Genomic DNA, 27,402 nt, shown 5'->3' with positions numbered 1-27,402 from the left:
TGTTATTTCATAAGAAAATGTTTTATTTTCTTCATTTTTAGACTACAGACTAGTCCACACAATGTACCGTGATGTTTTTGACCAATTCCAGCATTTGCCTAATGTCACCTCTCATGTCATGTATTTAGCCCACACATTTGAACTAACTATTCTTTTTTATGGTAAGATAATATTTACTGCCGCGCCAATTAAACACCTTTAAAATGTCATGTCAATCATCACATGTAGCCTATTCAGTCATTAAAACATTGGTGTTTCAAAATAATGCAAAAAACATAAAAGAACCAGTCTTTTGAACGGCTCTTTTCAGTGAACAGCTCCTGATTGAACGACTCCCTTCAAAGAGCCTAAAGTCCCATCACTAGTGCTGTGTGCGGAGGAGAGGGCGGGGGGAAGAACTGGGGCATTATTACATGCTTTCAATCATCCAGTATTTATAGATGATCATGTTGGCATGGGCCACAAACACTCTTTATTTAAAAAAAAAAAAAAAACTTTCAAAAGGGAACTCGCTTGGTCCAGAGGGCAAGGGGCAGGTGCTAGAGCACCACCTAGTGTCTACCTGTGCACACCACTGTGGTTGTCCATATGAAGCTGACCTGGTAAAGTTTGTAGAAGCTGTACTTCAGTTATCAAGTTCTGACATGGCCATTTGTGTGTTTTTATTTCAGAACGGTAACCATGTGCTGTCGATAAGATGGCTGAATATTCAGGTTGATCTGATCTGTCCAATACATCCTACCCCTGAAGCACCATCGGTTTTGGCTACCTCTGACCCTGTCTGGAAGCCTGAGAAACTCAGTTATCCTCACAAGCCTTTGAACATGTATCCTCGCAAACGACGGCATGTTGAACATTACGATCTGTACGGGCTTGACGATCCCATGTATCCTATTTCTGTGACACAAGCACCAGCTGCTACAGTGTCAACTACAGCAGGACCCCATCAAATGCCACCTTTTGCCTATAAGTACTCTCCTTATTATTATTACTACTACCACTACTACCCCTACTACACATCAACCCTCATGATGCCTCAAGAATCACCAAACCTTTGTAATCCTTACCCTCCACCTGGACACACATTTCCAGCAATGTTCTATTATGAGTTTATGCAGTATTGCGGTGGAAAACAACCGTACATAGTTACAACTGAGCCTCCACCTTCTACAGTGGGCCCTATTCCTACTACGACTGCTACCACCACCAGAAGAACCAGTACCACCACTCCTCCCACCACCACCACCACCACTACAACAAAAACAACAAAACGATGTAAATTCTTCAGCCCTGCTGGCCACCATCGAATCGTAACACCATTTGAACCGTATCGGGAAAAACCTTATGACCTGTTTTTTTCAGAAAAATGCAACCAAGCTGACAATGCTGAAAAGGGCAACTGCATACCTCAGGCTGCTTACAAACCTACAGACTATACTCAAGCTCAACCAGATCCAGAGTTCGAATACTGGCCACCTGTACCTTGGTTGCCTCAAGAACCTTAAGTCGGCTGGAAAATTTCTCATGCAAGTCTCGAGATCTTTGGTATTAATGGTCGATCTTAGAGCTTTTTAGCTGTGAGGATGCACTTGGTGTTAGTCTTTCAATTAACTCTTGTGTCCATGGGGTCAATATTATGTGTAGTCAATAAACTGGTTTCATCTCAACTTCACCTGTAATGGCAGTGTTGCTTCTCTTGTTTCTTTATATTCAGTGTTTCCAAACAGCTGGTCTTGATAAAGATGCTTACTGGAAACTTGATAACAAGCATTTATTGAGGAGCTGATATTCTGCTTGGCTGCAGCTGTTGACATTTTCTCCAGATTTCAAGTCTATTCTTGTCAAAGATGCTATTGTCAAAGTTTACACAATGGATAAGTATTAAATTTTAAAGTCTTAAAAAAAAAAAAAAGTTCAGCTTAGATTTTTAGTTTGAGCCTAAATTTTCATGTATTCTGTAAATGCTCCAAATAAACAAATAATTGACAAACAGTGCTTTTGACATCCTGTTCCTGTGGACCATACTTTAGGTATACATTAGTGTCTTCAAGCAGACTTTGTCAGTCCAAACAAGTAGATGAGGAATGAAATTAGTTATCCACATCTCAGTAAAGAAAGACAATGCCAAGAAAAGAAAATATGAATAAGAAAAATCTAATGCAGACAAGACAAATCTAAAAGAAACACTTGGAATAAATCACTAAAGGTGTGCACTGAAAGATAAGTGCCAGTGTAAAAGGTTGTACTTGCTGATTATTATTATCTTTATTTAACCAGGAAAAATCACTTGAAATTAAAAACTTTTTTTGTCAGGTGTCCTGACCAAGACAGCAGCAGCAGAAGTTACAGAAAATAGAAATTTCAGCCATACATCTAATCTAATCCAACTTTTTTTGTAAAGCACTTTAAAACAACCGCAGTGGACCAAAGTGCTATACAGGAGAATAATTAAAACCAAAATAAAAGAAAATACAGAATAGATTAAAAGACATAGAACTTTACAAAAAAGAAAGTGGTGCTGTACAGAAGAATAAATAAAACCTAAATAAAAGAATAAAATACAAGAATAGATTAAAAATTAAAAAAAAAAAAAAGACATAAGCCATACAGTTTAAAAACAAAAAATAAGAACAATAAACTACTACCAAATAAAACCAACAGAATAAAAATACATTCAAACATCTCACATGCTTTCAAAAGCCAAGGAGAAAAGATGGGTTTTAAGAAGGGATACATCCACACTGAAAACACACACAAAACCCATAATAAAACTCTGTGCTAACACCATACTAAAAACATACAAATAGCACACCATTAATCATTTAAAAGGTACTAATAGTATACAGTATTGTTCCTTTAAAACAGGGGTGTTAAACTCATTTTAATTCACGGGCCACATTCAGCCTAATATGATATAAAGCGGGCTGGACCAGTAAAATAATGTAAATAACAGGTTAAGTACTTATAAATAATGTCAACACCAAAGTTTTCTCTATGTTTTTGAGTGAAAAAAGTAAAATTCCGTAAAGAAAATGTTTACATCTGTGAACTGTACTTGAACATAGCATGAACAAATATGAACAACCTGAAAATTCTGAAGAAAAATAAGTGCAATTTTGACAATATGAGGCCTTAGATTATCATTTATTCATGTGCATCACAACTTACAGATCAAAGTGGATCTACAAATACATAACATGTTTAATAATAGGCATAATATTGTTAAAATTCTGCATACTTCCCTTAAGACATTTCATATTGTTCATATTTGTTCAGGTTATTCACATTTTTTGTAAAAGGATAGTCTGTAAATATAAACATTTTTGTGTGATTTTACTTTTTTTACACTAAAACAAAGACAAAATTTTTTTTTAAAATTTCATTATTTACAGGTTCTTATGATTGTATTTTACTGGTCTGACCCATTTCAGATTGAATTGACCTAAAATGATTTTCACATCCTTGATCGTTAATATCTTCATTATAATTTTTGCATTTCACAAATTCATCCAAAGGGCCAGATTGGACCCTTTTGCGGGCAGATTTTGGCTCCCGGGCTGCATGTTTGACACCTGTGCTTTAAAGCATTTCAAAGCAGAAACTTCTACATCCAGATGTATCCGTTTCTATTCATGTAAATGAATGGGAAATTAATGCCCATCAATGTATAGCAGTAGATCAGGTAACAGTGTTTAGTAGATCATTTGTCCATACAGTTCAAGGGTCTTCTGGCTTCAGGAAATAATCTATTCTTTAACCTGAATGTTCTGGCCCTGAAGCTTTGCAATGTTCTGCCTGAGGGGTGGGGGATGAGCAGTTCATGTTGGGGATGAACTCTTGGGCTCTTTCCATTTTGGTTTGTAGGGACTTCTAGTGCAATCCAAGGTTATTATTGTTAAGGAAAACTAACAAAATGACGAAAGCTAGAATTGAAAAAGTATTTTCGTTGACTGAAATAAATAAAAACTATAATTAAAAGAAAAAAAACATAACTAACTGAAAGTGTATTGTGTGTTTACAAAACTAACTAAAATGTATAAAAATTATGGATAAAATTCCCTTTGTTTTCGTCTTTGTCAATGTCGGATTGATACGAAAGCGATTTATTTCCCTCAAGCAATTTTAGCTGTTGGCACCATATGATATTTAACGGTTCATCACTTGTCGTCACTTGTCATTTAGAGTCGTCTTCTCGTCCCCACTCTTCCTGGAAACATGGAGACTGAAGGTGGGAGAAAGCAGCAGAGTCCTGTCTGGGATTTATTTGAATATGACGGCGAAGAAGAGAAAAGATTCGAAAAAACTGAAACTAATACTAAAACTAAGCATTTAGAAAATAACAAAAACTAATAAAAGCAAGCAATCCTGCTCTAAAAATGAATGAAAACTAACTGAATTAGAGAAAAAAAGTCAAAACTAAATAAAACTAAACTATAATGAAAAATCTAAAACTATTATAACCTTAGTGCAATCCCTTCATTCCCTATCGCCTCTTACACATAGACACCCCATTCTGTCTGTTCTTGTATACTTCCACTCGGTGCTCTTTCCTCTGGGCGCCCCGTGATGATGACACACATACACAAATCTTCACACATCACTGCAACTAAGCCACACGTGACAAAGATGCTGGTCTCCGAAAGCAGGGATATGCGCCTGTGGTTTTTTCCTTTCAGTCAGTAGGGTTCTACATGTAGCACTGGCTGGATTTTCTAAGGTACTGGCATTCAAAAGAACTCTTCTACAAAGGATTAAATATCCAACATCCATCATCTGGGACCATTATATAGCCTAAATCAGTCCAGTATGTGAGATCATCGCGGTCTTTCGGGCTCTGTGCTTGTCTTTACATTGGTTTAAGCTTTGTTTATACGTCTTGTGTCTACAATGAAGGTAAGTGTTTCAAGTATGTTAAGAGTTGCTTTTGCTGTATGTTTTTGGAATGTATTATATGAGGCCATGCCTTCTGCAACAGAATGACAGAAGTATCCAGATGGGTCATGTTTTAAATGTTCTAATTTTATTTTATCTATAGGATTACACAAAGCAGCAAGACACTATGGAAATGGGAGAATGTGATACAACCAGCGTTCAATCGTCTGATTTCGGTCAAAGGTTTGGCTCCATTATCTGATTATCTTCAGTATCTTCTCTTGGCCATATTCACTTCTCTTGGCTCCTCCCTCAATTGTGACATTTGCTCCACCCACTCCACACAGTTTATCTTTATGGAGGACTGTGATGTGGACATGGATGAAGAGGAGGGAGAAGTGTACATAAGAAATGCAATAACAGGCCACTGGTGGGTAGACTGTGGAGACGATGACAACTGTGACATTCAGCACCAGAGGGGGGGAAGAGGCGGCATGGTAAACAGCCGCAGTTGGGCCGAAGAGCTCCAGGATATTTTTGCACCACAGACAGAGGACTGTTACAGTGGAGGGCGAACAAGGCTGTCCAGCATCTCTGTGAGTGATTGTATTTCTCCCTCGTTGTCTGAGAAACACCTGTACCAGACTCTCCCACAGTATATTTGTTCTGACAAATCCACAAGTCCACAGTACGTCTTAACCCTTTCATGCATGAATTATGAGAACCTTAACCAGCATTTATTTCCTGAGTGTTTTTATTCCTCTTTAGGCATGAAAAAAACAATGTGACTGAAAATTTTCTTAGGAACCTATTTTTCACAGAGTTCCAAAAATGTCAGCTTGACACCATGCGTTTAATTTTTAAAGCAAAGAAACATGGATTTACAGATATATCGTGTGAAAACTATGAAATAAAAACATTTTTAATGCTGCTAATCTGCTGTTTTCTCACATTTTAACATACTCTAATACTAGTCATGACTCACTTCATGGAGATAATATGCAAAAAAAAAAAAAAAAACTTTTTTGTTAAAAAAAACAGTTATTTGCAGTTGAGTAACAATAACAAGCAATTGATTTTTTTTTTTTTTAGTTTATTTCGAATATGCAATAAGACAAAGTAATCTTAGTCTTGAGAAATAAAACAGGTAGTAAGAGGTCATGGAAGAAAACAAAAAACAAAAACAAAACTTAAACATATACACAACTTCATTTGCACATTCGAAAAGGAGTGGGAGGAAGTAGGGATGTCTGATAATATCGGCCCACCGATTTTATCGGCCCGATATTGGCATAAAAATGTAATATCGGTGAATATCATTATCGTTTTTTTTGCCTATCATTAAAACTGATAAAATAATGCCTTGATTTCACTGACGGCATTTACTGACGCGTAAATGAAGCATTGTTTGTAGCTGAAAGAAATGTGCAGTTTTCAAAATTGTACAGTAGAGTTGCCACACTGTAATAGACTCATGGAGGGAGAGAAAATCAATAAACATGGCATTTTTTCCACAACTTAAGTTGAAGTATGTATTCTTTGCACAGACAGTGTTTACATTTTGAAAGCCTTGTTGCATTTGAGAATGCATCCAATGGGGCATCACAATAAAATTAGGCATGATGTGTTAATTCCATGACAGGAGATATGTGATGTTACCTAAAATTAGTTTAATATCCCACATATATCGGCAGTGGTATCAGTAGATATCAGAATCGGAAATTAAGCGTTGGACAATATCGGCATATCGGTTTTTGGCAAAAAAGCCAATATCGGACATCCCTAGGAGGAAGTATAATTTATTTAATCCCACTCCTTCAACACTCAAACATGTTAGTGCAGATCAGGTATATATAGAACAGCAAAGTTACAGTAATGGTTCTGAATTGCAGTGTATTGGATGATGCATAAGCGTGTCGGCTGATATGGAACTAAAACAACAAAATCCATAAATATACAAGAGAAGAGCTTTGAATAAATGTCCACTGTAGTGACCAGTATGCATGAAAGGGTTTACCACAAAAGACAGTGTGAGACTGAACAAGTTAAAGATTTCCAATAAAATAATTCTAAAAAATAGACTGAAGTCAGAAATCCCCAATTAACCATAAAAATGTGTTGGCATGTACAGTATTTATCATATAGTATACAATCTACTCTCCAATCTTGTACATTCAGTATAATGACAATAAAGGGCCTTCTCATCTATATGTTTATACATATAGAGGCTGAGAGTATACATGGGGCCTCTGATGTTGATGGAGGATAACTAGTGATCTTATCTTTAGTCACCTTTGTTACACAGCTCTGTGGGAATGAGTCTATTTGTAGTCGTGTATTTTTGTGTTTCTGTACGCATGTGTGGGCACATGCACCCTGAGGTTTCTCGTCTCTCTCACGCCTCATCACACTTGAATCTTTGATGTGGAATGAGGCAACAGGAGCTTCCTTCAGGAAACCAAACAAATGGATTCTGCTGCGATTTGGGCCAATGACCAGATGCAGACTCTGTGTCAGTGTTACTCAAAAGTATTGACATTGATCCAAGGACCTCTTTTGGATCAGCTGCAGCAGTTTTAATGGTTTTGTTTTGCAGTGTTGCAGTCTCATTTATCAGACTATGCTTAGCCTGGCCTTGTTGTCCAGCACATGATTCATCTCGTTTTAGTCCGATCATCCACCTCTAGTCCTGTAAATCTATTTGTTTGCCTCCTCCTTTCAGGGAAGATTTTCTTTGAGCCTTTCCTACTAATAGAGGGAGAATGAATAGGTGAGTGTGATAGAAGGAAAGCAAATGAGGAAGATGGAGGACCAGATAACAGATCCAGGGAGTGAACCAGTGGCAGCACTGAGCAGCTCTGCTCCACATCATCTCCGCCTCCCACCCTCCCTCCTCTGCTTCCGTCTATTCCCACTCTTTCCTCTCCATCTCCTACGTTCCCCTTCTTCTCGTCTGCTGCTTCTGCCCCCTCCCTCCTGCCTCCATCCACGCTCTCTCCACCCTCCCACCCCTCCTCTCTCTCTCTTTCCTGCACGGAGCTGCGGTATATGAGAGGGTCTCCTGGGTCTAGCTTTACTGCAGTGTAGAGAAGGGCAGGGCAGCTGTTCAGTACGATGCGCTGAAGGATGGTGCACCAGGAGAAACGCGTTTACCAGGTGTGTGGATATATGTTTTTAGTTGTTGGTGTCTAATTCTAAAATGTAGCAGATGGGAGAGTATTTACAGCTTCATGTGATAGATATCCATCATGTGTATGCTGCTGTAGATAAAGATCAGCCATACTGGATGAATGGCTGTGTGATGGGAAGAGGTGTGGGTGTGTTCATATGTGATGATGACTTGCTTATCCATGTTTTTTCACATGCCTTCAGTAAACTTTTAATTAATTCCATCCATACATTTATATAATATCTGTGGAGTTTTAAGATACAAATGAGACTATAAGGTGCTTTAGCTACACTTCATGCTTTCCGCTGGCAGGCTGTGTGTGATAGAAAGGGGGGACATCCGGTCGTCTGATTTGGATGAACAGTAGGAAAAGCATTAGCTGGGACAGAGAAGGCAATCAACTGTGATTTATGCTGTTACATCAGAGTCGTCTAAAGATGCGTCATAAAACAAGACACTATGGGTGTGTGTGTTGGTCTGGTTTCCACTGTATTTAGAGACAAATCTGACCCATATGAGAACTAAGGCTTAACGCTTAGTCTGGTAATATAAATATAACTCAAGATGGGTATAAAGGGAGGTAAAGGGATAAAAAAATCAATCTAATAGAGGATGAGAAATTAAGTATAAACAGTGTTCTTACCTAATAGGAATAAACAGCACAGTCTACAAATATAGACATCAGCTCAGAATGACGTTGCACTCTGAATCATCCAGAGGAGGCGGATGATATGGCATTTCATCTATCTTTTTACTCTATCTCATGTCCCTACACCGGTTAAAACATTTTAAGCAGTTAATTGTGTTTTAGTTAAAAAATAATAATATGCTTTTAGAGTTGTGTACATTTGTGGGGACAAATTTGGTGTGTCTTCATGGTAGTATGTTGATGTTTTTGGGGGAAAGGTAGTTGCCACACATGGATAAATATAACATTTTCAGTTTCCCTGTGTCTGAAACTGGAGCACCTGAATCTGTTATTTTAATCGTTTTAAAAATTGCACTTCACTTTTTATTTTAATGGCTTATTTCTGCATTTGGAGGCCTAAAAATTTTAACAATGACTATTTAAACATGATTGATCCGAGAGCACCTCCTGTCCTAGCACTTTCAAACATTCCATTTTAAATATTCTAATAAGGTTTTTCCCAGGATTATCACAGATTCTTTCACGATTATCTCTGGACCTGCTGCGGTGGTCCGGCCTCTTCCCTGCCCTCATCATCACCACTCACTTATCCTCAACCGCCTCCATGTGTCTCCCCCTACTCCCCCCTTCTCCCCTTCTCCCCCTCTCCCCCAGTCCCTATCTCTATCGCTCTCTCTTTTTCCCCTTCTCTACTCTCTCTCTTTAACCCCAACTGGTCAAGGCAGACGGCCATCCTCCAGGAGTCTGGGTCTGCTCGAGGTTTCTGCCTGTTAAAGGGAAGTTTTTCCTCGCCACTGTCACCAGTCACAAGTGTTTGCTCCTGGAGGATTCTGTTGGGTTTCTGTAAATTGACTTAGAGTCTGGTTTTGACCAACTCTATATATAAAATGTCAAGAGATAACTTTCTTGTGATCTGGCGCTATATAAATAAAATTTGATTGATTGAGTGATTTAATTGGTTTTCCCCTGTAAGTCGCTTTGGAAAAAAGCGTCTGCCAAATGCGTAAACATAAACATAAACATAAACATGATGTGTTATGGCAGAAATGGCAGGAGTGACAGAAGACAGACAATTAATCCATAATGATATGAAATATATCTATGAATTTACAATGACTGTCATTTGTGAAGCTGGAAATGATATTACTGAGGGATATCATTAAATTACATTGGAGTAATAATTACTCTAATCTTGCCATCTACCTCTCTTTGCATAATCTATTTTTGTCTCCCCTCATTTCTTTTTTTAATTCATTGCTTTGATCCTCCTCCTCTCAACTGCTATTGCTATTTTGGTACGGGTATTTATAGCTTGTAAAATGAATAACCAATGCTTTTACTTGGTCAATCAAGCAGAGGTGGCACCGCACCAGCAGGAGTTTTATTAAAATGATTTATATTTATGTGTTTTTCTTGTGTTCTGACAGGCCCAGAGGAATGAGCGAGAGTCCATCAGGCAGAAACTTGCCCTTGGCAGTTTCTATGACGACGAGCCAGTCATCTACACCAGCTGCAGCAAGAACGGCCCATCCTCCCGGTGGGTTTGCAATGAGTATGTGTATGAATATGCTATGTTTGGTCAATCCAACCTTATGAAGGCTAGCAATAATAATCTTCTGTTTGACTTCAGATCTTTGGAAATATGCTTTATAATGAATAATGAATTGAATCATGTTTTAGTTAATGATGTAATGTGAAACGTGGCTGCATCTCAAGGTTTTATAATGAAATAAAACTTAACCCATAAAGACCCAAACTGCCACCTACGACCAAAACCATCTACTGATCTAAAATGCTTAATAACTTCTGAACTATTGATCCTATCAATACATGTAAGTAATTGGTTTAAAATACAGTTTGATTGTTCAAATTGGTCAAATGTGATGGTCATAAAAAGATGACAGAGGCTAATTAGTGAACATAGAAACACCGTCATCTTTTCCAGCATTGATTCACCAGTAAAACCCATGGAGTTTGATCAATGACAATGGATGGAGACACTTGTTTTATGTTCAGTTAATGATATAGTTTGCTGAAAAAGTCAATTTGTCTTCAGTTTTCTCTGTTTTTGATATAACCCTCAACTTTAATCTGAGCTTTTATGAATATCTACATGATCAGTGAATTAAATAGAGAAAAAATACCTGATGTTCACTGAAAAAACACAAAATATAGACATATATATATATACAGTGGTTCACAACCTTTTTTGGCTCATGACCCCATTTTAATGTCAAAAATTTCTGGTGACCCTTGACATTTAAAAAGGAGACATTTTTCCCTTGGAGATGTCTTAGCAGGGCCAGGCAGGCGAAGAAATCTTTCCATTCTCTGTTTGGTCCAGTTTCGACTGTGTCCAGGCAGGTTGAAGCGTAGTGTTATGGAAAAAATAATACTCTACTAATTCGTCTAAAATAAAGAAGGGTCAGTTCAAGCGATCAGTGTCTTCAAGGAAGAAACTTTATTGGAGCTCCAATAAAGGGGTACAGATCAGAAAGAGGCTGAGGCTGTCTGTCTGAGAGTCCCAAGAATCATCTGAGTTTCTGTGTCTTATACCAGAGCCAGAGGGACCCAGAACTCAGAGATAAGGCCTCTCTGAGAGTCTGTGAGATCTCAATTTTATCCTCCCCCCAAGTGTCACACTGGTCTGTGGCCTAAACACAACAGATAAGTAAGGTCATAAAAGGTTAAGAATTTACAGGTGTCATAAACTACAAAGAAAGTCATCCACTCTTATGTGGTCTATGTGAAGACAAAGGGAATAGATGTAAAAGCCTATGTGACAAATAGAATGCATGCAAACATATATAGAATACATGTAACTTCCTCTACAGTTGTAACGCATGCGATTACATGATCGGGTCAATCAAGATATGCCCTCTCAGATGTTATATCCTGCATTTTACTTGGACATGATTTTTATTAGGAAAAATGTGTGGTGTTTTAATTATAATGAAATATATATTGAATCATTAAAAAATATTTTTATTAGTAATTTATTGACATTTCGATGGTCACAAAACAAAACCTCCTATCTGCAAATTTTTAGATTTTGAGTTTTCACATTAAACCTAGTATACCTAGTATGTCTTGTTAACACATAATATAGAAGGAGAGTCTGAGAACAGTAGAATATGCTTGGATATCTTTAACAAAGACAATACTATAATAAAACTAAAAGTTTTTTTTTTCGTTTCCTGGAAAAAGTGATTTTTTCAGATGGGAGGTTTTGTATTCTGGCCATTGATTTTTTGTTATCAGTTACTAGAAATTTCAGGCAACCCCATATGAATTCCAGGCTACCCCATGTGGGGCCGCAACCCCAAGGTTGAAAAACACTGATTTAGAGGATTCTGTCATAATAAATTGTGAAAAATCACTTAAGAAAAGTTAAATACAGATAACAAAATATTTTGGAACTGACTCAAAAGTAACACTGGGTCTTTATGGGTTAATAAAGGCAAAACGTATTAACATTCTTGTCCACTAAACAGAAAACCAACCAGTCAGTATCAATAGTTTATTAGGCTTCTTGTTACTGTGTTTGAAGATATTTTATGGCCAGACGTTGTGTCGCATTAACGTAACATGATGGTCTTTTGATTAATATTTTCCAGTCTCTAAATTGCTGAGTCGAAGCAGTTGTTTGATTTAATTTCCAGAAGAGGGAGCTATTCATGGGAGGGAGCTATTTAGACAGTCAGTGTAATGTCTAACAGAGAATTGTAAATTCAGAGCACACAGATAAGGAAGATAAAATGTCTGAGTGGACTGAGTTATTGGGGTCAACTGACAGTAGGACCTTTATGGAAGTCTATTTAAAAGTACTGACTCAAGTAGTGTGACATCAAGTGTAGAGTAATAGAGCAGGGTTGAGTAAATGTAAGGGCTGAGTAAGTGTATGAGTCTGTCTGTCTGTCTGTGCATGACGAAGCAACAAACAAGTGAGTCACATAACAGACAGATATGCAAAAAGAAAGTGAAAGCTTTCCCAGAAATCTTCAAAATTCTTTTCAAGCAGTCCCAGGGACTTGACATTAGAATGAATCACTCTATTTATTATCAGCAGCAGAAAAACAGTGTGAATACGGAACATGTACGCACAGCAGAGGTGGCGCAGTGGTTAACCGCTACATGATGAGTCGCTGAGACAGAAACTGACTCGATGCCCGGGTTTGTGAGACAGACAATATCTGAGGAAAGAGGAAATAAGAGCTTTTGAAGTTAAATATGAAAAAGGCTGAAATGCCAAATCTCACATTTGTAAAACAGTTAACCCTTGTGCCACAGGAGAGATATTTTTGATTGATTGATTGATTGATTTAATTTGGCCTATGATTTTATAAATGGGGTACAATTTGGCACAGATGTGCTTTTACCTACATTTTAAAATTTCAACTGTATTTCCATTTATAATAAGTTCATAGTAAGAACAATAACAGCTTACATCAGCATTAAACATTAAATATATTAAAACCACATATTTTGCTGTTGTGACCATTAAACTACACATTCTGTTCTATACGCCGTTCATTCTAGAACAAAATCTTTGAATTTCTAGACCATATTTTCTGGGATTTTCCTCATGTTTGGCCTATGAGTAAATACATACTTTTTACCCAGTGTTCATTATGTGAGCTGTTTCTCTGTAAATGAAATGACAGATGTGTTGATATGGATGTGACAGAGTGTAATGTGTCTGTGCATGTGTGTTTAACTTCCCCAAAAATAGCCCCAAAAAAGGGTATTATTATTATTATTATTATTATTATTATTATTATTATTATTATTATTATTATTTATTAATTTATTTATTTATTTTTTTTTTTATTTTTTTTTTTTACATTTCTTTTGTTTTCTTATTTCAGTTCTACATTGCACCTTCATTTTGTGCATCATATCCTTTTTATTATCATAATGAAAAGGAAATAGTCTTTGATAGTGTGGCATTTCATATCAGTAGCATATTTTTTGGGGCTTTCAGGGACACACCTATGTATACAAATTCACACGGTGAGTAAAGAGGTGCATTACATCATAATGCTGTCTGGTTTACCAAAGCTGCTGCCCTGAATACTGCTCTGCTTTCTTTTCATGACAGCTCTGACCTCCAGTAATGCTTGTGAACTTTAACTTTCTCATTGGAGGGGGTGTTTTTATTGCAGAACGGGGCCATCCATCTGCTATTGGCCACTGTTTGAGGAAGTCTGCTATGTGTGTGGTCTACATACTTCTGAAAGAAGAAGTAAAACCTAATTTAAGTCAGTGTTTGTGACTGGACAGAATACAGTCATGTGACCGTGTGTAGGGGTAAAGGTGCACCCTCTGGAGTTTAGTCTGGGCTGGAAATTCCATTCCTTGTCCAGTTTGAGATATTGCATTGTATTTATTGTTCTCGTCAGGCTTCTTTGGATCGTTAGGTTCTTTCAGTCTGAGCATCATCTTCTGGAATGCTGTGGGTTTTGAGTTTTAGGAAAGAATGAGGTTGAGGTATTCATGTCTTCTGTGTAGCTGCTGTGGAGCAATTCATGTTTTCTCTGTGGCATTTATTATTAGTCACAGGATATGATGTGATATTAGCAACATCACTTAAAAATTCACCCCCAGCCCTTTATCTCTGTGTGTCTGATGAACAGGGGGTGGTTCTCAGATCAACCCTCTGCTAAATCATTCATTTCACTGGGTCTGTACATTAGTATTTTTCAATATATAACCTTTTATTGTACAATACAAGATTTAGGTCATTTTGTCCCCTGAACCATTAAAACTTCTCTGTTGATAATGATGATATTATTATTGTTGTTGTTAATAATAAGAGTAAGAATAATAATAATAATAATAAGAATTTTTTTTAAAATATATATATATATATATATATATATATATATATATACTTTATATGTTTTTAAATACTATTTTTATTGTGTTTTTATTGTCTAATTTTATTGGTTAGTGATTGTGAGCAGTAGCATCCTATTTTAAACTAAATTACATACACAATGATAGAATTCTTAGAATTATTATTTATATAACAAGTGATAATGCCAACAACAACAACTACTTACAATAACTATCTATATCAGTGGTTCCCAACCTTTTTTGGTTCGTGACCCCATTTTAACATCACAAATTTGTGGCGACCCCAGACATTCAAAACATTTTTTTTTGCTAGAATAAATTTGTTTTTGATCATGTAATATTTTGTTATACTATGTTGCAAATAAACATCAATTTTAGATGACATTTAGGCTATATAATGTATTTAAAGCAGCTTTTTAAATTTGTATTAGGAAAAGTGTGTGGTGTTTTAATTATCATGACATATATATATATATATATATATATATATATATATATATATATATATATACACATATATATATATATATATATATATATATATATATATATACACACACACACACACACACACACACACATATATATATATATATATATATATATATATATATATATATATATATATATATATATATATATATATATATATATATATATATATATATATATATATAATTATTAAAACATATTTTTTTGTTAGTATTTTTTTTTAATCAAAAATTAATTTTCTTTAATTAATTAAATTTAAATTAATTAAATTTAATTTTCAGGCCACCCCAGTTGAATTCCAGGCGACCCCACATGGGGTCCTGACCCCAAGGTTGAAAAACACTGATCTATATAGTATTGTATGTATGTATGTATGTATGTATGTATGTATTATTTTGGTACAGTTTTTATCGCATTTTGATTGATATCTGTTTTTATTGGTGAGTGATTGTAAACCATAGCATCTTATACTAAATTACATACACAATAATATAATTCTCATAATTCTTTTTTATAAAGCCTAATTAATATTAAAACATTAACAAAAGAAGAACTAATTAAAAAAATACTACTAATTACTCCAGGGGTGCTAGTATTAAACTGAGAAATTTAGAAGTGCCTGAAGATATTTTTAGTATAGACGCTTAGTGATAAGGAAAGCCATTTTCATCACTGAGGACCCCTCCCATCCCCTCCACCACAGGCAGGCACTACAGAACCCCACTGACCAGGGAAAACATCTACAGAAAAAACAGTCATCCTCTCTGCAATAGCTGCTCTCATCAACAAACAATAGACTGCCCTGAGTTTTAAGTCTCTTTAGATTTTTTCTGTTTTACTTGCTTTTTTCTGTTGTACTGTGTTTTTGATGTATGGGGGTGTTTTTAATGCATGACTGTGGTTTTTGTAAACTTTGTTTTACAGCCGTGACAAAAGAGGAATTTCTGTATTTACTTGGAACAGACAATAAAGTTATCTATCTGGCCACTGGTGTATGAGTGTGTGCGTGAAGGGGTGAATGTGAGGCTTTGTAAAGCGCTTTGGACACCATGAAGGGGTAGAAAATGTGCTAGATAAGTGCAGTCCATTTACCATCTAAATCTTTGGAGCCTTGCCTTGAAATGCTGCCACTCATTGGTCTCTTTCTAAGAAACAGCTGCACTGATACCAAAGTAAATCTGGCACATATGTAAACACATGTTCCTCATTGTTTGTAGTCAGTGATCACCCTGAACAATGTATACAAACATTACTAAGTTTTCCTGAATTGCCCATAAATGTACCTGTGGTTTGTATTTTTTTTTTGAGTCATGTGACTGCTTCCTGTTAATTTTTCATGTTTCATTGTGACTTGGAGACTTTTTCACTGTTTCTTTCATGTTCCTGTGTTTTTTTTCTCTCAGGCTGCAGAGTAGTGTGAACCTGCAGGTGTGTTTTGTAAATGACAGCAGCAGTGACAAAGACAGCGATGCAGAGGACAGTAGGACAGAGACCAGTCTGGACACTCCCCTGTCACCTGTGGTATGAACACTTTTCTGTCCACGTGTCATGTCCTTTATATGATTATTTATCATCTCATCACTCTTTTTAACCCTTTAACCCCTGAGACATGATTTCAATTAAACTGCTTGGGATTTGCATCTGTTTCAGTGTCATAAAAGCTGCTGTGAGTATGTACTTGTGTTCCGTGTCTTCAGTGGTTTTCCTTTACTGTGTCTTTTAGGTGTCAAAACAGGGTGGAAAAACAAAAAAACCCAAAGAGAGGAATTGGAGTTTTACAGGTTTTTACCAAATAAGGCCCTCAATATGTACATAAATAACGAATTTAGGATGATTAACATGAACTGTTGTTTGGGGCCCTTTTTTTCTAAACTAGTCCAGTTGCTTTTTGGCACCTGTTGAATTCCAAATAGCAGTTACAAGGTCAAAACTCAGTAAAAAACAGTAAAAAAAAGTAATAAATAAATAAACAAATAAAGAAACTAGAAAAGCACTCAGACAGTGCAGACCTCTGCCAAGGCAGAGCAGCCCCCCTCCCCCTAATCACCACCAAAATTTAATCATTTCTTCCTTGTGCCAGTATCAACATTTCCTGAAAATTTCATGAAAATCCATCCATAACTTTTTGAGTTATCTCACAAACAAACAAACAAACAAACAAACAAACAAACAAACAAACAAACAAACAAACAAACCCTGTTAAAAATCCCACTGCTTGGCAGAGGAAATAAATAAATAAATAACAAATAAATAAATAAATGAAATGCATGACAATACTGCAAATAGTAAAAAAAAAAACAAAAACCAAGGAAAACTGTGTTTAAAAAAGCCCAAACAGTCTATTTTTATGGTGAATCAGTTTCAGTCACTCTTCTGTTTTGCCCCCCATTCTACAGGTGGTGGGGCATGTACTGAGCATGCTCAGGTGTCCATGGTAAACACAAGGTCTATTCTATCAGCACATATAGAATTTTTTCCTATGGAGGAAACGGTTGAATTTTGAGGAATATTTAAAACTAGAAAAGCACTCAGAGAGCGCAGACCTCTGCCAAGACAGATCTGCCCCCCCCTCAGTCACCACCAAAATTTAATCATTTCTTCCTTGCCCTAGTATCAACATTTCCTGAAAATTTCATGAAAATCTGTCCATAACTTTTTGAGTTATCTTGCTAACAAAAAAACAAACACGCACACAAAGCAAAATGATCCTAATACCTCATCACATTCAGAACGCTCACCACAGACACAGCAAGGGTTAAAGGGTTAAAAACTGCTCACATCCACAATAACAGTGAGATAATTAAAGGTTTTCCCTTAATGATTCTCCAGAGTAAACAGAGCTCATCGTTATCCGACCGGGACACAGGAGAGGAAGACTCAGACCCGTTAGATGACTGTGGGGGGTTCTGGCGGGTGCAACGAAGGCTCCAGGAGGAGGCCCGGGTGGCGTTGGCTCTGGCTCGACCCATGGCCCGTATGCAGGTGGAGGTGGAGCGGCAAATCCAGTTTCACAGACGTTCACCGGTAGCTGACCTGGTCAGTCAGAGGGAGCATTCAAGAGGGATTAGGGGAATTCTGTGTGTGTTATTTCTTGTCCTTGGATGTATTTTTAGAGATGATTCGGTAATGAAGTCGTTACTAAATAATATGTTAAGGGAAAATAACATATAAAAATGAATCACTGTAAGTGTCATTTACAGTAAATGCAACACAATAAAGATTACATGAGGGACTTGCATGGCCTGAAAAGTGTGTGACCAAGACAAAAAACCCCTGAAACTAATAAACAAAAGAGTCTCAAATTTGTTCCACGGTTACTAGAGAGGGGACATTTGCAGACATAGCTGAAGTTACATTGGTAAGAATAGAATAGAATGCTTTTATTCTCATTATCAGAGATGAGTAGAGTAGCCAAAAATTACACTCAAGTAAAAGTACTGTTACTTTAGAAAAATCTTACTCAAGTATAAGTAAAAAGTAGTCATCCAAATAATTACTCAAGTAAAAGTAAAAAAGTACTTAATGAAAAAAATACTCGAGTACTGAGTACTTCCTAAGTAACATCATATTTATTGTTCTTTTAAATTCAACAATTAATAAATGAAATGTTAAAATAAAACATATAAAATATATATGGGAACATTACAGCTAGTTACAAATATACCTCGTACTAATCATGTTGATATGGAGTCAAACGTAGCTAGACTAGCTCCGTTTAATTGGTAAAACACGGTCATGTGAGTTCTTGGCGGAAGTCTTTCTAACAAAACAAAACAAATGGTTTGTGCATGAACAAATTACTAAAACTAAAAGTAATGAGCGGAGTGTATGCCATTGTAATGGAGTAGAAGTAGTGTTTCTTCTTCATAAATATAATCAAGTAAAAGTAAAAAGTATGTCGTATTAAAATACTCTTAAAAGTAGAATTTATGTAAAAAGTCACTTAAGTAAATGTAACAGAGTAAATGTAATGCGTTACTACCCACCTCTGGTCATTATACATATGTTCAACAAAATTTAAAAGACAACTCTTTTGTGGTGCAGAGTACAAGTATGGAAGGCGAATAGATAAAAAGAAAAAGTATAAAAATATTCAAATATACAGTCAGAAAACAAGCATGATAAACATAAATATATTGCACACTGACGATATATGTTAAATATGTATCCTCATTCTAGGTATTGACACTATTATGTGTTCAGTGTCCGTATTGCACTTGGATAAAACGTGTTATTGAATCTGGAGGTGTTTTATGTGTGTACTGTATGCAGCTTCCAAATCTACCCCATATCAGCGAGGGCTTGATGAAGAGGAATCTGAGACGAGGGGACATGAGGGACATGAGTCTTGGACAGCTGCAAGTCATCACAAATGACTTACACTCGCAGATTCAGAGTGAGTAGAACAGACATAAAACACCAGTACAGACACAGACATGTGTGGTGGTGAAATACATACTGTAGGCCACAGGTGTCAAACATGCGGCCCGGGGGCCAAACCCAGCCCGCCAAAGGGTCCAATCTGGCCCGTGGGATGAATTTGTGAAATGTAAAAATGACACTGAAGATATTAATCAGTAGTGTAAAAATCATTTTATTTCAGGTTCCATATGTACATATATAAACCAATTAGATCTCAGTTGGGTCAGACTAGAAAAATACTATCATAACCTATAAATAATAACAACTGCAGATTTTATCTTTGTTTTAGTGTAAAAAAAAGTAAAATTACATGAAAATGTTTATATTAACAAATAATCCTTTTACAAAAAATGTGAATAACCTGAAGAAATATGAACAATCTGAAATGTCTTGAGAAAAGTAAATGCAATTTTACCAATATTATACCTGTTACTAAATGTTTTGTATATTTGTAATTGTAATGTAAGTTGTAATGCACATGTGTAAATGATAAACTGATAAACTGAGGCAGAATATTGTTAAAATTGCACTTGCTTTTCTTAAGACATTTCAAGTTGTTCACGTTTTTTGAGATTTTTAAGGAAATGTTGTTTATGTAAACATTACCTTAATGTGATTTTACTTTTTTCACTGGCTAAAATCACACTTATTTTTCTTAAGAAATTTCATTTTTTTCAGGTTATTCACATATTTTTTGTTTGGATAGTTTATTAAAGTATTTTCATAATTTAATGTTTTGGGGGTTTTTTGCACTAAAACAAAGTCAAAATTTGGAGTTGTCATTATTTCCAGGTTATTATGTTATTATTTTTGGTCCGGCCCACTGGGGATCATATTGGGGTGAATGTGGCCCCTGAACGAAAATGAGTTTGACACCCCTGCTGTAGGCCTAAAGACAGGACAAAAATCAATCAGATCAAAAAGCAAAAAGCTGACAACTGACCAATCTAAAAACACTTTTTGCAAATTCTACTTTATGGTATCTGAATATCAATTTTATGATCCAACACAGGTTTAAATGAGGAGCTTGTGCAGTTGCTGCTAATGAGGGATGAGCTTCATGTGGAGCAGGACGCCATGCTGGTGGATATAGAGGACCTCACCAGGTAAATCCCCCATAATCCCCTTCTATTTCTTACCATTACTCCTAAACTCCCAGACTGAATTGTGCCTATTTTTTTTAACCCTTTCATGCATGAATTATGAGAACCTTAATCAAGATTTTTTTTCCAGAGTGTTTTTATTCCTCTTTAGGCATGAAAAAAAAACAATGTGATTTTTTTTTTTTTTTTTTTATGAACCTATTTTCCATGGTGCTACAAAAATGTCCACTCAGCTAAATACCATTTGTTTAATTTTTTTAAGCAAAGAACATGCATTTATTGACATACTGTGTGAAAACTATGAAATAAAAGCATTTTTAACATCCTGAGACCCAGCAATGCATTTATGTCCTCTGTAGGGGACAAAAGTTTGACATTTTCACTTAAAAAAAAATGCTGTCCATTGTAAAGGACATTCCATAAAAAAAATAAATAAATAAAAATAATTTTAAAAAATGTCTTGGAGAACAAACAAACAAAAAAACAAAAAAAAACTGTTGCGGCACATATTCTGGGACTGCCCAAAAATAGAACAATTTTGGAAGGATATACACAAAAATATAGAATATATACTTAATGTCACTTTACCTTTTGAATTTTCCACCTTAATTACGGGGAAAAACTGAAATTTTAGAGAACAATGCCTACTTATATAGAATTTTAATAACTGGTGGCAAAAAGGCTGTGACCAGGCACTGGCTCCAACCTGAACCCCCTAATCTGGAAAAATGGGTAGATATTGTGAATGAAATTTACCAGATGGATAGACTAACCTTCTCCCTTCGGTTACAAATGAACAAATTTTCAAATGTATGGTCAAAGTGGATATTTTTTGTTTACACTTACCAAACACAATCTGTTGGAACCCTAAATGTACAAGAAATGACAATATAATGACAATGTATCTAGAATTGTATTGTTTTTTGTTTTTCTTTCGAGAGAGGAGGTCAAAGTCTCTTGGTCTTTTGTGTGTGTTTTCTTTATGTAACAATACATCCATTGTTCACTGTTCAATTGTTTTGTTTATTATTAACAAAAAAACAAAAAGAAAAACTGAAATGTTGAGAATGGAAAGATTGGTCATTGGTCACATACTTGTTACGTGACCACAATGTAATTTCAATGTATGCTGAAATCTTCTCAATATTTCTAAATAAAAATCCGAAAAAAAAAAAAAAAAAAAAAAACCAAAAAAACAGCTGTTGCATTATGTAGTTTATAATCAAGACAATTGTTTAATGGAAAAAAAGCTAAAATTTTCACTTTCCTGGGTCTCTGGAGGTTAATGCTGCTAATCTGATTTTTTCTCACATTTTAACATACTATAATACTAGTAATTACTCACTCAGATAATATGGAAAAAACTGTTAATTACACTCTAATAACAATTAACAATTGATTTAGATGAAAGAACAGCAAAGTTACAGTAATGGTATGAATGTCAGTGTATGGGATGATGCATAAGCGTCCACTGTGTTGGCAGATATGGAACTAAAACAACAAAACCCATGAATATACAAGAGAACAGCTGGAGAATAACTGTCCACTGGAGTGACCACTATGCATGAAAGGGTTAATGAAAAGTGTGTTTGCATACTTTGTTCTTGCTTGACTTTAACTCACATGAATCTTCTCTTTTCTGTGCCAGGCATGCTCATACCCATCAGAGACACCACGCAGAGAAATCTATCTCTAAATAAACCCCCTGTCTACACATGTGTCTGTCTGCACGCCATCAAACCTCCTGCTACATGGACCATCACCACTGTTACTAATGAAGCTCCATCTGTGCTGACTGTCTTTAGAGAAATAAATAAATGCACTGAGTATTACACACACACACGGTTGTTTAATATATTGCACTATGTATCATGAAACAGCTGAGTTTGTGCAGGCTTTTCCCTTCTACTCAGCAACTACTTTACAGAACAAACGGGAAATCATCGTGACTTAACTCAACCCGTAACCCTTGTTTACCTCTTGATTCTCAAAGATGATTTTACACGTGTTCGTCGGTGTGTTGGACAGAGCACATGCACATTTTTGAGTTTCCGTGAAAAACCATAACCAGTAAGTTATGTGTTGTCATATTAGTCGAAAAGAACAGATCAATTTATCGACGTACGCTAACTTTAAAACCACCATGTCATCGCTGTTAGAATTCACTATTAAACATTTATTATCTGAGGTGTTGCAACAGAAAATGATAAACAATCTGTATCTGTGCAGATTTGCAGCTTAGCTTTACAGTGGTGTCTAAATGCTGCAGAAGCTTCACAAAGATCAGCAGGACACACATAATTGAATATTACTCCGTAGCTGCTATTGCACAGTTTCCACCTGCTTAGAGGTATACAGGAAAAACACATAGACACATATCTCCTTGCCAAATATACACAGGTAGATAACTGACGAGATGTGTTTCAAGTATTATTTCTAAATTATTAGAGATAGAAAAAGGCAAAAGGGGAGGCAAACAGTCTAAAAATAAAAAATATGCAATGTGATTTTTTTGTTCTGCTAAGTTTTACTAATGCTAAAAATGGGTAAATGAAAAATGTAAAGTAAATATATTCATAAAATGAAACCTAGATGTATATTAATTTATTTGTTTAAAGTATTTATGGACACTGTGTGTAAACAATAGGACACTTTATGGAAAGGATGAAGGACATGCCTTGCTGTCTGGCTTTGTTTAACTGTGTTTTCACTCGCTTTTTAAGAATGTCATTCACACAAAGTTACAATTTCCTTTTCTATTGTATGCTTTGTTGACTAATGTACTGTAAGATGGTTGTAAAAAAAAAAAAAAAAAAAATACTAATAAATGGTTCAAGTGTGTTAGCATTACGTGTGAGGTTTATTTTTCCCGGTCAATTCTTCTGAATGATGAATATGGTAAATATCATCAAGATGAGGAAAATAGTTTCATGAAGTGTGACGTGAAGCGTAGGTGTGTGAGTCGCTTCTCATTCACACAATTAGTCTCAATGTTTTTCAAGAAGCCACAGTCATGTTTCTCTGCCGTTAATGTATTTACACTTCTGCTCACACTTACACAACAGCGTAGAGGTGACAGAGCAAGAGGGGAACAACTCAGGATGAATATGTAAAAAGAACCAGTTGAATTGTAGCTATTATCGATTATCAAAAACCAAAATAATAGCTTTGATTTTACCGTAACACACATTAAACAATAAATAAATCTGAATCATTTGCTGTCTGGTATTTTTTCCATTATTTTAAAGTGAAAGTAATGCATTACAAAAAAAAATAAAAAATAAGATTCAGATGATGATTTGATTTAATGAAAAACATAAAACTGAGAGAAAGATGTAAAGTCGTGGAAAAAATTATATAACCATCAAAAGTCATCAAAAACAATGGTTATGTAATCAAATGCTAACTCCTGTGTGTATCATGTGACAGAAAAGAAAACATGGAATGTCTAAAACACAGGTGTCAAACATGCAGCCTGGGGGCCAAATCCAGCCCGCCAAAGGGTCCAGTCCAGCCCGTGGGATGAATTTGTGAAATGCAAAAATTCCACTGAAGAAATTAACAATCAATAGAGTAAAAATCATTTATTTCAGGTTCCACACATACACATATAAACCAATTAGATCTCAATTGGGTCAGATCAGAAAAATACTGTCATAATAAGCTATAAATAATGAAAACGGCAGATTTTATCTTTGTTTAAGTGTAAAAAAAAAAGAAGTAAAATTACATGAAAATGTTTACATAAACAATCCTTTTACAAAAAAAATGTGAATAACCTGAAGAAATATGAACAATGTGAAATGTCTTGAGAAAAGTAAATGCAATTTTATCAGTATTATGTGTATTTGTAATTGTAATGTTTGTTGTAATGCACATATGTAGATGATAAACTGATAAACTGATGCAGAATATTGTTAAAAATTGTACTTTTTTTCTTAAGACATTTCAAGTTGCTCACGTTATTCAGATTTTTAAGGAAAAGATGTAGATATAAATATTATCATAATGTAATTTTACGGTAATTTCTGGTCCGGCCCACTGGAGATCATATTGGGGAGGACATGGCCCCTGAACTAAAATGAGTTTGACACCCCTGGTCTAAAAGAACTGTTTTTGGCAGTACAGTGCCATAGATATTGATGTAAGAACTTAAGTGATTTTGTTTATTATCAAGAAAACATGGAAAATGTCTAGATATCAGCTCTGAGATTAAACTCTTATGAGCTATTTTTGTTGTTATCATTATATTTGTCCAAATAAATGTACCTTTAGTTGTCCCAGGCATTAAAATGAACAAGAAATTGAAGAAAACAAGGGTGTTCTAATATTTTTTTCCACAGCTGTGTACCATACTCAACATTTTTCAGATCTTATCTTTTCTTTGTATCTACTAATACATTCAGAATTGTTAACATGGAAGTGGACAAATGAGAACAGAATTGCAGTGTAAAATGTCATGTCAAAATGCTTTCACTTTTCCCTCTTTGGAAATGTCACTGAAGCCGAGTCATCAATGTGAAGCTCCACATAAACCTCAACACTAGAGCAAAATGTAAACCAACACGTATGTGTTTATGTTAATTCCAGTTTCATCATGTCGCCATTGAGTGATATAGAGTGGGAGAAAAAAAAAGGAAATTACGCAACCTTCAATGTGCACTCAGTTTACAGTTAGGTGTCAACAGTCTGCTTTACTATGAGGGAAATCCCTGTCTTTTGGACTGGGTATAAAATACTTAAGGACCTGTGCGTTTGGTCAGTCACTTCAAAACATCTGAGACAACAGTCTGATCCGAGATGCAGCTCTTCAACCTCCGTGAGTATTATCTACACTGACCATATCTACATTATGCAACAAAGCGGTTGAGACTTTACAGTGTGACCTGCATCTGTCTGTCATTGTCCAGACTTCAGTCCTGCTCTGCTGCTGCTCCTCTGTCCCCTGTGGGACGTCAGCCAGTCTCTGCCAGTTACTGGGAAAGGACCGATGACGGACTCCTGTGTTTTCTATGCAAAAACACTTCTATCGAACATCACAGATGTACTGACACAGGTAGACCCACACAGACCTGCATAAGGATGGAGTTCTACACTCTTAACTTGAATGTGTCCAGTCAGTGAAATGTACTTAATATGTTTTTCTTTTTTTTTTCTCCACATAGAATCAACTGTTCACTGGAATCGACTGCACAAAGCAGAATGTGGAGCTGAACATGAACACTAATACAGCATCCGTCTGTGCACCAGGGGTAAACAGCTTACATTTACAATTCAAAATGTATTCTCTGGAGTGTATTTGTCTGTATATTCTAACCTGTTGCTATGCTCCTCCATGCATACATTTTTATACCTATATATCTATATTACACGTCGTTGTAATATTCTTAATACTTAAAATTAAATGGAAGTTTATTCCACAGGATTCCACCTGCTCTGGTTTCACTCCATCACAGTTCAGTCAGGTATGTTGGGCTTTGTGTTCCTTTACAAACACCATTTTCATTACTTTTTATCTGTAAAATCCAGATTTTTTTGTTTGTTTATGTTCATTTATGATGTATTTATTTATTATTATTTACTTTTGAACCACACACACACCAGGATAAATACAATCATTGACACAATACCTGGTTGATAATTTATATGTCTTTCATAATCCTCTTTCCTTACTTGCTGTCCAGGAGTTGTGCCTGACAAACATTGGAGAAGATCTACGTTACTACTACCAGTTTCTTGCTGCTCAGCCGGACCCTGACAGTTTCCTTGGTCCCACTGTTCTGTTGAGCCTCAAAGAACTGATGGAGGTACTCATTTTGACCAAGTTTTTGTTCTTTACACACCTCTTATCATAAATACTATCAGTATATTGATTTTTACATAATGGGAGCTTATTTTACAGATACTGAAAACAATGTACTGATTTTAATTAAATGTTATATTAAGAACATAAAGAATAATTTTTGCCAAAATATTGAATTAATTTTTTTGCTTAACAGAACTGTTTCTCATGGTCATTGCCTGCAGACTCAGCCTTAAAAAAGGTATCTATCTATCTATCTATCTATCTATCTATCTATCTATCTATCTGGCATTAAATGTGTGTTTATTTTTCAAAATCAGATTTAAGTCCAGTTACAAATCCTCTTTTCTTGTTTTTAAAGGCTTCTGCAGATCACCCGAGCACCTACGATGAAAGACTGAGTCTGTGTAAAGTACTGAAGGGTTTTCATGTCAGAACCATCACAATCAACAGAGCCATAGGATTCATCCACTCCGGTGAAGACACTAATTAAAATCTAAATTGAGAGATCAGCAGGTTTCAGAAAGCCATGAGGAAACATGAAACACATTTGTTCCTGATTAGCCTTCAAGTAATGGCAAATAACACTTTATTGTATTTTTTATTTTTTTTTTACCTTTTGTTTGATAACATTGGCCATTTTGTGCCATATGAGTTATTTTTTAACATTTAAATGATATATTTGAGTACTTACATTTCTCAAAGAAAGTGTATTTACATATTATATTTATTTCTATTTATTTATTTATTTATTTATTTATGTATTCCTATTATTTGGTTCATTCAGGACTGTTTATTTTGGGCTATTTATTGTAATTTCATTCATTTGTTTCTGTATCAGAATCATCAAATAAATTGTTTTTCTTGCATGATCTGCATTAAAAGAGTCATCATTCACTTATTCAGTTATTTTTTATTTCTATAAATATACTGTTTTATATTGGTGGATAAAATATTCACTTTGATAAAGGGTACATAGAAGACTTCACCAGTGAGCTTAATAGTTGTTAGTGTCATTTTGTGGAGTTTCCTG

At 35.5% G+C, this 27,402-nt stretch overlaps 2 protein-coding genes across 4 annotated transcripts; both read left to right on the top strand.

The window, feature by feature from the left end:
• Window positions 1-4,650: 4,650 nt before the first annotated feature.
• On the top strand, window positions 4,651-23,416 carry LOC115437665 (schwannomin-interacting protein 1-like). Of its 3 annotated transcripts, none has more exons than XM_030160970.1 (8): window positions 4,651-4,893; window positions 5,036-5,468; window positions 10,118-10,242; window positions 16,445-16,562; window positions 17,871-18,077; window positions 19,314-19,437; window positions 20,476-20,569; window positions 22,215-23,416. In XM_030160970.1, exons 2-8 carry the CDS (start codon window positions 5,229-5,231, stop codon window positions 22,264-22,266), a joined length of 960 nt encoding a protein of 319 aa, XP_030016830.1. In that variant the 5' UTR covers window positions 4,651-4,893; window positions 5,036-5,228; the 3' UTR covers window positions 22,267-23,416. The 3 variants fall into 3 exon arrangements, with proteins under 3 accessions (XP_030016830.1, XP_030016831.1, XP_030016832.1); XM_030160971.1 differs by having other exon boundaries at window positions 4,662-4,893; window positions 10,118-10,227; XM_030160972.1 differs by lacking the exons at window positions 4,651-4,893; window positions 5,036-5,468 and adding an exon at window positions 7,833-8,028 and having other exon boundaries at window positions 10,118-10,227.
• Window positions 23,417-24,948: 1,532 nt separating this feature from the next.
• On the top strand, window positions 24,949-27,113 carry LOC115437713 (interleukin-12 subunit alpha-like). The gene is made up of 6 exons (XM_030161032.1): window positions 24,949-25,622; window positions 25,732-25,818; window positions 25,990-26,031; window positions 26,251-26,373; window positions 26,566-26,610; window positions 26,731-27,113. Exons 1-6 carry the CDS (start codon window positions 25,557-25,559, stop codon window positions 26,860-26,862), a joined length of 495 nt encoding a protein of 164 aa, XP_030016892.1. The 5' UTR covers window positions 24,949-25,556; the 3' UTR covers window positions 26,863-27,113.
• Window positions 27,114-27,402: the final 289 nt, after the last annotated feature.

This window comes from Sphaeramia orbicularis, chromosome 17 (genome assembly GCF_902148855.1).
Source record: "Sphaeramia orbicularis chromosome 17, fSphaOr1.1, whole genome shotgun sequence".
Taxonomy (NCBI): domain Eukaryota; kingdom Metazoa; phylum Chordata; class Actinopteri; order Kurtiformes; family Apogonidae; genus Sphaeramia; species Sphaeramia orbicularis.
This window is presented reverse-complemented; position numbering and strand designations above follow the sequence as displayed.